We start from the raw sequence: 10,016 nt of genomic DNA, 5'->3' as shown, positions 1-10,016 counted from the left end.
GCCCCGCCGCAGGAAGAACGCTGGTGCTGGTACTGTCCCGAGCGGGTGGAGGGGCCCAGAAGCTACCCAGGCCCGGTGCTGTGGCCTTCACGCCTGTGGGAATTGCTTTAACTCGGAATTTTTTTTTTTTTCCGGAAGAAACAGGGCTACTGTAGCCTTCGCGGCCAGGGCAGAGCAGGTTTGCCGCCGAGGCGAGGGAAGGCGGGGACAGCCGGCCGCTCAGCTGGTTCCCTACCCCGGCGGGCCCCGCCGCGGCCTCTCCTGGGAGATGTAGTTTGTCGCGCCCTCCCGCCCAGAGCCATGGCCGCCCGGTGAGGTAGGAGATGCGTTCCGCGGGCCTTCCCCCACCCCCTTTGTTGGCGCGGCCGCTCACGGCACCGTGCGGGGGAAAGACGGGGGGGGCCGGGCGGGATCGGGCAGGCGAGGGGGTGTCCCCGTCTCAACGCGGCCTGTTCTGCTGCCTGCCCTCCGGCCTGCTCCCTTGTGTGCCAGCCCCAGAACTCTCCACTCGCCTCAGCCTTCTCCTGCCTGTCCTCCCCTTCTGCCTGTTTTCCTGCCTGCCTGCTCCTGCCCAGCCTACCCGTTCAGCCCCACTTCCTTGCTCTCCTGCCTGCCCGCCTGCCTGACCCCTCCTACAGGCCCCTGCAGAAGCTCCCTGGCAATAACCTATGGCTTCCCGGCCGCTTTTCGGATGAGGGAGCATGAGGTTTAAAAGCTGCTGGAGACACGCTTGCTGGCTAAAAACCACAGGCAGGCCTTGCTCGGCCATCTCCCTGCGAGTTGCTGCAGGGTTCAGTGCACAACTGCCTCAAAGTGTGCCTTGCTGTGTGTGGATCTGCCAGGTTTTGCTGATTTCTTAAACAAAACTGAAGCAAATAAGTAAGAAATAGGGAACTAAAGTTATTATTTGTTAAAAAAAACACAAACCAAACAAAAATCCAAAAAAAGGTTTCCTCAAGTGTGTGTGTGGGTTGCCAGCTGTGTTGGGCACTGGTGTTCTAGGGATCAGGAAGGGAGACCAGAGACCAGGATAGAGCTGGGGTCAGGATGGAGGCAGGGGAGGCTGCCAGCCCAGCAGACCCTCCTAGGGCAACATGGTGGCAGCAAGCGAGGGCCTGCAGCTTGCAAACACCTGGGATGTGGGTGAAATGATGCCCTGGGACCCACGGTGGAACAGTCAGATGTGCCACAGATGTTTTCTGTTTAGATTTGATTTTATTTAAATCCAGGAGCCATGATTGATACATCCCATCTGCTCTGTTCTTATTTTCCAGAGTCTGGAGCATGTGAGGAGCTGCCAGAGGAATCAATAATATTTTCATTTCTGCTTCTTCAGGTATGAAGATCTTACACAGCTTTATGATTTTGATGTTCCTTGAGTTGGTGTTAGTTTAGGAATTTCTTTATCAATGACACTAGTATCAACTGAGTGGTCACACAGGTCTTTTTATGGAGTGATGTCTTGATATACCTAGACGTAGAGGCTGTAAATGTGCAGAAGTTTTAGTGCTTCTGACTTAATACTTAACTGTGGTGTCTTGTGGTTTGTGATGGATTCTTAGTGCACCAACTTTGCCTCACAGTTGCTTCCACGGTATTTCTCTGCAGTGTTTGGGCTTTGCCATATTACTGTGTTTTCCCATGACCTACTAGGCTTTTTTTGTTGTTTTTTAAGGCAGCTTGATGGTGTCTGCAGATGCTTAGCCTGACGCAGCAGGTCATGTTTAGTGGTGGGTCCTCCAGTGACTGTCCATATGGGAAGCGTGCGTTTTGCTTCCTGAAATATGTGCGCTAAAGAAAGCAGCAAGAGGCAGGTGGAGTGAAACCCCTTTTCTAGCTCAGGATGTACTCGATCATCACTCCATTTTCAATGCAGTCAAATGACCCTAGGAGCCCTCTGCTTTCTGAGGCTGGTGACTTTTACAGCTTTTCACAAAGGGGGTAAAATGGAGTTGCTCAGAAATCCCAGTAGACAAAAGAATATCTCAAATCCCACTTTGTTGAGTAGATGGAGTTACTGGCAGGCTGAGTGAGATGTTCAGCCAAGACAACTCAAGTGGGTTTGTGAGTACCCAGATGCCTGTGTAGATGTTTTCTGGTGCACGCAGGCTGGTTGATACTCTGCCGCTGCATAAGCAAACAATGGAGCGAGTGGCTGGGCTGTGATGTGGTTGCTGTAGTGGGACTAGAGCTGTAATTCAGTGGCTGAGAGACCTGGATTCAATTCTGTGCTCTACCACAGACTTCCCATCTGACTGGGGCCTAACTCCTTAGTCTGTCTGGGTTGGCTTGTGTTGCACAACACAGTGTTGTGCAGAGATCCTGGGGCTGGTATCAGCTAAAGTCTAGCTCTGGGACTTGGTGCAGCCCTCCCTGAGAGCTGTTCAGCTCTGCTGAGGACACAAGCCTCGAGGGCAGCGTTGGTGACTCTCTCTGCCTGCTCTGGACCCAGAAGACCTCACAGCACTTAGAGCTAACTGAAGATATGCTAGTACAGCACTGAGGTGTGTGGTATGGGCAACTCTTCCCTTTCTTGTCTGCAGTAGTTTGATCTGCTTCTCAGAGAGGTCTGAGTGTAAATAGACTGATGATTTTGAGGTGCACAGTGAAGAAAGCCACGGATACGTGTGAGAGTAATGTAAGTTTATCCCTACCTTGCATAGGTGCGTACAAGTACGAGAGTGTCACAGAGTCTCCAGCAAGGCTTCAGGCAGAGCCTAATACTCTGTTCACTGTTTCATTCTCACGTGGCTCAACACGAGACCTCCATGCTTGTGAGGGAAGGTAATAGTGACCTTCCGTGGGGCCCAGTCTCTGTTCGCAGTAGCACTGTGTTTGTTAAGGGAGCTTGCATTTCCTGGGGAACGAACAATGCCTGCCTGTCGATGTGTTCTAAACTCCTATCTGTGCCTTATCTGCCTCTGAAAAGGCAAACATGAAACTTCAGCTGTTTATTTGCCTGCACGCTTTTAAGATATCACAACCTTGAAAGTACAGTGTCTGAGCTTTTTCTTTTGAATTGATGACCTCAGTGCTAACAAATTGGTTTTTTCAAACGTGAAGTGAATCCTGCCTTTTCTTCTCCGTTTCCCACTTTCTTCTCCCTGCCCTGTGCCCCAGCTCCACGTGTTTTTTTCCATCCTGGTGTTTCAGCTGTATTTAATAAGGTCTGGATCAAAATGGAGACTGGAGGAATCAAGAGGTGAAATGAGGAGAAGTGCTTGACCACCAGAGGCAGGTGGCACAGTATGTGGGAATGCAACATGGAGACAGCGGTGGCTTCCCCACTCATTTCCAACTCCAGAAAACACTGAGGATGGACCATCAAAAGTGTCAGCTCTCACAGGAGCCATTTTGGTTCAAAACACCACTCTTCAGAGCAAAGAGAATTTACTTGCTTCCCATCCTTTGTGACTTCAGTGCAGGTACTCCTGGTGCATATGCAATTCAGGCTCCTGTCTCAGCACAGAGGAAATAATACAGAAGCATTGCGCTGAATGCTTAAATAATCAACTCACAACCAAAACCATTTGCAAGAGTGCACACTGTGATACACATTATATGCTGTGTGTTGCTGGTGGGATAGTACCCTGCAATCAGACCCCACAGATGGGCTCACATAATGGTTGCTGAGTCTAAAACTTTTTCTGTATGTAAAAAATCACTAAAACCCCATTTTCAGCATCGTATGCCAGATGCTAGCCTGTCTTTGAATGGCTGAATTCTTGCCTTTTTACAACATGTTGCAAAATTGATTCTGACTGAAGCACAGAATTTACAACAATTTAGGAGAAAAGTGAAGACTGTCAGATGAAGCCCCCACCCAAGTCAGCATTTTGAGATGAGGACACTGCAGTCCCTTCAGATCAGACCAGGCTTGAGTAACTTGAGTTTCACTGAGAAGCATGTGGCCATCTGAGCCATGCACTGAGAACTGGATTCTGCTCTGATGTGGGACTTTTGCTGTGACCATCTGCCAGGAGACTTCAGATCTTAATGGTTGCTGAAATTCTGGAGGAAATGTCAGAAGTTAAAATGCCTTTTTTTTTTTTTTCCCCAAGGTATATCACTACTGACTCATTAGTTTACAGCTGCTCTGACATTTTATCAATGGGAAAAGGGAGCTGCACAACTCAGGATCAACACAGTAAATACTGAATGACAAGTTGGCCATACCACTGCTTCGGTATAGTTTGGTCTCTGCAACAGAGATCACTGGTGGTGTCTCTCTGTGGGGACATTTCCAGGGTGGTCTCTGGAGGGTGAGGTTTTGCAGCTGGAGGAAGAGGAGAGAAGAGGACACCCTAGCTAGAGAAATGAGGTCATCTGTGAAGAAGCTGGCTGAGCAGCACAGGGACTGCCAGAACATTTACTTGACTCCCTGTTTCTGAAGAAAGGTCAGCAGCAGCTATTGTGGTGTGGTGGTGATTTATTCAGCCCAGCTGCTGGTGAAGGTTTGGACTAAGCTGCAGGGCTTTGTCCTGCTTTTCGACAGCTGCTCTATTGTTACACACAGAGGAAACACCTCCAGGGGGTCAGGCATGGAAATGTACTTAATTTGAAATCCAGCAGCTGAAATGGTGTCAGTGCTAGTGGAGTGGCAAGCAGGGACCAGAGGGCAGTGCTGTGGCTGTGTGCTGCAGCCTGCAGCATCCCCTCGGGCATTTCTCAGCCCCAAAATTCAGCTCTGAAATGTGCATTGACCACACAAAGGATCCAGTGAGTGATCTTCTGTGTTATTATGAGCTGCATGGAGAATTTAATTTATTAGTAAATCAGAGAGAACTGATAAATGATATCAGATACTAGGATTTATTAGGCATTTGTGCTCCAAACAGGGCAAGTGGGCTTAAAACCCACAAAACAGCTCTTCTGGATGTGCTTCTCTCTGGTACATCTCAAGTGTCGGTGAGGCAGTGTGATGTGCGCTCCTGTCAAGCTTTCAAAAGCAGGCAGCGTTGGGTTTTTGCTTGGGCAGCTGCTGGGATGTGCTGCATGCTTTGGAAGCCCAGCCTGCACTCTGCACAAGTCTGGCACCTGCCCGGGGTCTGTCAAACTCCTGTCCTTCAGCGGCACGGATGTTGCTCCTGTCACTCAGCTCCAGAAAGGCCAATGTAGGTCATTCCTGAGCCATGTGGCTCTGATACGCTGCCAGGCGCTCTGCAGCAGATGAGCTTGTCAGAGAGGAGCAGGGTGGACATGCTGAGTAGAAACGGATTGACTAAATCTTTTTTAAATTTTCATTTCTTCAAGATGCTTCTGCCTTGGTCTGTTCCTTTAGAAGCGTGACACTCATCAGTGCTGGGTGCAGCCTGCTGCGGGACGGACAATATCATCACACAGCCAAGATGGTGGCATTTAACTGGAAGGTGAGGATGTTTCACATTCATAAAGCAGTGGGTTTCTGCTCTTTCAAGCATGTAAGATGCGGTTGGGTGAGTCCTGTGTTTTAAAGATGGTTTCCTTGCCTGGGTGAAGGTTGTTTAACCACCACACTCTCTGCACCTCAGGGACAGAGAATTCATTGTTGTTGTCCTTTCCTGCCATATGTACTTGCATCTTGTGGGCTGGCTCCAAAACTCGCTGCCAGGACCTTGTATTTTAGGCCTGAGTGCAGCAGTGGCAGGCAAACTCTGCTCTCCTTGCTTCTGTTCCTCCTGGCTTCCTTCTTTCCAGGCTTTTCTCCAGCGGCTCTTTCCTCAGCTCCTTTCATTACTGGAGGGTGTTTTCTCCACTATGTCTTTTAGAGTATCTGGGCCATAAACTGGGAGATACGTATGTAAGACATAGAAATGTTTGAGCAAATACCTCTTGCACTAATGGTTCTAACATGTTAAATCAAACCATTTATCAAGAAAGCAATGCTAACGCCAAGCCTTGGCTTTACCTTTCTGGTGTTGCAGAGCTGTGGTTTAAAGAGATTGCCACTTATTAATATGTGGGGATGTTGATAGAGAGGATGATGGTTTATTTCAAAATTAGAGGAGTGATCTAATGTCAAAGGTAATGTGCAGCTCGCATCAGTGTTATAAAAGACCCCACTTGAACCTCTGATTTGTAGACTTTGAGGGGCCACACTAATGGTGTATGGATACAAAGTTTTTTCTAAATTCAGTAGTTTGTCAGTGGCCAAACATCCTTATGAGGTACTGGGAGGCTTGCTAAGGGGGAGAACCTACTGTGCAGCACTGAAAGACTGGACCCGTCCTGCTGGCCAGGTAGCTCTTTGAAGTAGTGGGCTGGGAAGTTCACGTACCTTCAATATCCTTCTGGAACTGACATCTTTCACTGAGTGTCTGTGCCACTCTTGTATTTGTATTCCGAGTTCACAGTGCTACCCATTTGCACTTTATTTTCCACACCGTGTGCACTTACAGTAGCATGCTTTATATCATTGAAACATATTGTGCAATTTCAGTGGTTCCAGGCATTAAAAACTCCTGAAACTGAATCACTGGAGGCTGTGGGCTTTTTACTTTTCTTCTGGTTTAAAAGTACTTATCTATACCTTCCAGATCTGGGCAATGTAATTGCAAAACTACCGTGGATTAAAATTTCTAGGAGCACAGAAGTGTCTTTGGAGATCACATCTGATAGCTGATATGCACAGATCTGTGGCTCGTGTGAGAATTGCTCAGAAGCATTTCCACTTTTACAGTTATCCTAAGATAGTTCTTACCCTTTTACAGCTCTGGATCGTGCCAGTATTCCATTTGCTGTAAAGCAAGCAAAAGCAACAAAGACCTGTTCAAAGGGGCTTCAGATACGAATTTAAGTGAAGTGAACTTGGTTTTGTCCTTTCCCTTAGACATTGATCTGCCTAGTTTAAAGTTTCCTATCAAAAAAAAAAGCATGAACAGAGGAGTATTACCATTGCTTTGAATAATGCTTTTGCTGTAGGAAGCTGTATAGCATCCCTGTAGCTTCATTTTTAATTGTCCAAGTGTTCCAGTAACTGCCTAAATAGATTATTTTGCATTTCAGGCTTTGGAGAATTTCCCATTGCTGATGTACATTTTGGCAGCTAAAACATTGATTCTTTGCTTAGCATTTGCTGGAGTAAAAATGTACCAGAGCAAAAAAATTGAAGAAAAACTGAAGAGGGAACGTGAAGAGAAATTGAAAAGAGAAGCAGAGAAGAAGGATGATTGAAGAGTCTCTCAGGTACAGAATTTATTCCACATCTTGGTGTTCCATAATGGCATTGACATATTAATCCCATTATGTTTTGGCTTGGATGCATTTGGATTGTGCAATTAGAGCTATCACCATTATCTGAGTTCTTGTAATATTTGTCTCCTGTGATGTTTCAGCATACTCGCACACCCGTATCATGCCCATTCTTTGCAGGAACTGCAGTTATCACCAGAAAACTTGGCAGCCATGGTTTGTGATTTAGGAGATCTTAGCACAATATTGCTTCTCTGCTCTTAATTTCTCTGAATTTTTACACCCAACCAGTTGCACAGGAAGTCCTGATGCATAAAGAGATGGTGAAATTGGGAAAAAAAAATGCATGAGAGGCAAGCCAGGCAGGCTGATACAATAAGACCTCTTGGCCTTAAGTCACCTAATGAAGACAAAAAAGAATCAACCGCTCCGTATTAGTTAAATACATGACAAGTTATAGATAGTTGAGCTGGAAGGGCCAGATCTCATACCATGGAACTTGCCAAGGTAACAGAAATGCTATGTACCACTATATATACTTCACTGAGAAAAACTGACATTTTTCTGCATAAGAGAGCAAAATTAACATGAAAAAAATTCTTAAAGTTCTGGGTTTTCATTCCCCATGTGATGAATTCCTTCTCTCTGTTTTCAGAGTTGAAGCAATCATTACCTCATTGAATCAAGTTCATTAGCAAAATGAGTACTGCCTAGTGCTAAGATTGTGTTCCCTGACTTGTTTAGTATATGATTTTTGTATCAGTTTGTTTCACATCTCTGTTCTGCAGCAAAATGGGAATTCTATTCCTGCCTGCCCTTTGTAAGCTCAGTGGGATTTTGATGTTGTGTTACTCTTTATTAAACTAAAAAACGTACTTTCCCCTTTCGAGGTCATCACCTCACATATTGAGAAGTTTCAGTTTTTAGAAATGTTTACTAGTTTTGATTTCAAACCTATCACTGTTTTATTTAATGCAACAAGGGCTGGATATTGTGACTAGAAATGAGGCCCTGAAAATAACCATGGGAACAAAGTGGTTCATTCACACAGAAAAAACAACGAAAACAAAGATGTTTTTCAGTCTCCTTCTTACAGATTGAGGACTTGTCTCTGGGCAGACTTGTGCCATTTTAAGCTTTATTTTAAATCAGTTTAGCTAGCCACTGGAAAATGCTGTGAGAACACTTCTTTCCATTTTTGCAGAATAAGGCAGAGTAAGTTATATGGAATTTTATTGCTAAACAAATGAGAGATGGGCTGCCCTGCAAGTGAGCAAGCCAGCTGCTTCACATGAGCAGACCATACTGGGCTGTGCCTGCAGTGTTGGGCCCAGGGCGTTCTGCCTGGCAGAGTCTGTAGCCCAAGGGGTTGCTGTGCCAGGGTAGCAAGCTCGTCCCACAAGGCCTCTGGGTTCAGCTTGTGACATGCACCTTGTTGAGTGTCTGGCATTAAAGCTTCTCTGATTTGGCAGAAAATACCCTAGTTGCCCAGTCACCCAGTGTTGTCCACCAGAGGCCCAGTCCTTCCTAAATTCTGTCATCTCTAGGACTGTCAGCCATATCTTTCTATAATGGGATTGCAAGAAGGGGTGAATTCTCCCACCCTAAAAGTGTTCTCCAGTGTCAGCACTGCAGAGCTGTGATTAGCTCCGATTGCGGTGTGCCACGTGGGCAGGCAGATTTAGCCCATGTGCTGCCAGCGTATTGTGCCTGCTGTTCTCATTGCTGTTTCCCTGTCCTGCAGATCTTCTGACACTTGGCAGCTTGCATTGGATTCCTTTACTGGGAGAACGAAGCCTTCCTGTAGGTGAAGGATGTGTCAAAGGAGTAAAACCCTCAAGAGTAACATTCACTTAAATTGTATCTCAACTTTTTATATGTACAGCAAAATATCTAAGCCTCTATTTATGCAATAAAAAATCCTTTCTAAGAGAAAAAAAAGTAGTGGCCTTGGTTGCTGCTTACTCAGACACTACAGTCAGAGCTGCAGGGGAGGCAGTTTTTAAAGATTAGCTTCAAGGAGGTGGCTGGTTTTAAAGAGAAGAACAATATGAATCCATTGTGTGTGTGTACAAGGTTCATGGACAGACAGAAGGAAATGGGGAGGGCTCAGTGCAGCTTCTTCAGAGTGACTGCTGACTGCAGAGGTGTAAATCTGAGACTTGTGAGCCCTTTTTTGAATCCAGACGAAGAAGCTTAGTAGAGGAACTTTTCCAGGCAGGTCTTTTTCAAACCACTTTTTGCACCTAGGACTTCCTTAGATTAATGCATATTGCAGTGTCGCCTTTGAGGATGTTTCATGCTAGGAGGTTTATTGTAATATTTTGCTATGCACAATATCTGAGAACTGTGTATGCCACTCTACTACTGGGCTGGTGAAGCAGAGAGGGCTTTCATTACAATTGCTGACTGTTCCTGCATATGCCATAACACCAAATCCTGGAGAATAAGCTAACCTGGTCATGGTAGGTTAATCAACAGAGTAGATTTCTTTTTCATAGAAATAAAGGCTTAGGCGTGTGTAGCAGTGCCAGCGGGTACTTTTGCCTTCACCTTTCCCTTCATATTTCCCTTTGCATTTCCATTACAAAGCACTTCCTAGATCCTTGTATCTTCTGGAAGCTAAAGTGAAGCTGAAATCTGACAGTGAAGTGGGGAGAGGAGTGGTGGAGCGCCCTTGGAGAAGCCTTGGGAGTCCAGCAGGATGTGGGAGGCCTCTGGGATGGCTCGCTCCTGCCCTCTCCCTGCAGCTGCAGGCTGAGGTGCTGCTGTGATCGCACCAGGGCACACTGCTGCCGTGTCAGTCTCACAAATGTTACCTGGCTAGGCTTGAGTGCAGCTGATAC

General features: G+C 46.3%; 1 protein-coding gene across 1 annotated transcript; it reads left to right on the top strand.

Moving 5' to 3' along the window:
• The first annotated feature begins 1,291 nt into the window (after positions 1-1,291).
• On the top strand, positions 1,292-9,096 carry SMIM11 (small integral membrane protein 11). Its single transcript, XM_010182494.1, has 4 exons — positions 1,292-1,336; positions 5,254-5,369; positions 6,985-7,164; positions 8,915-9,096. Exons 2-3 carry the CDS (start codon positions 5,349-5,351, stop codon positions 7,150-7,152), a joined length of 189 nt encoding a protein of 62 aa, XP_010180796.1. The 5' UTR covers positions 1,292-1,336; positions 5,254-5,348; the 3' UTR covers positions 7,153-7,164; positions 8,915-9,096.
• Positions 9,097-10,016: the final 920 nt, after the last annotated feature.

The sequence above is a fragment of the Mesitornis unicolor genome, unplaced genomic scaffold (assembly GCF_000695765.1).
Source record: "Mesitornis unicolor isolate BGI_N332 unplaced genomic scaffold, ASM69576v1 scaffold30510, whole genome shotgun sequence".
NCBI classification, from domain to species: domain Eukaryota; kingdom Metazoa; phylum Chordata; class Aves; order Mesitornithiformes; family Mesitornithidae; genus Mesitornis; species Mesitornis unicolor.
This window is presented reverse-complemented; position numbering and strand designations above follow the sequence as displayed.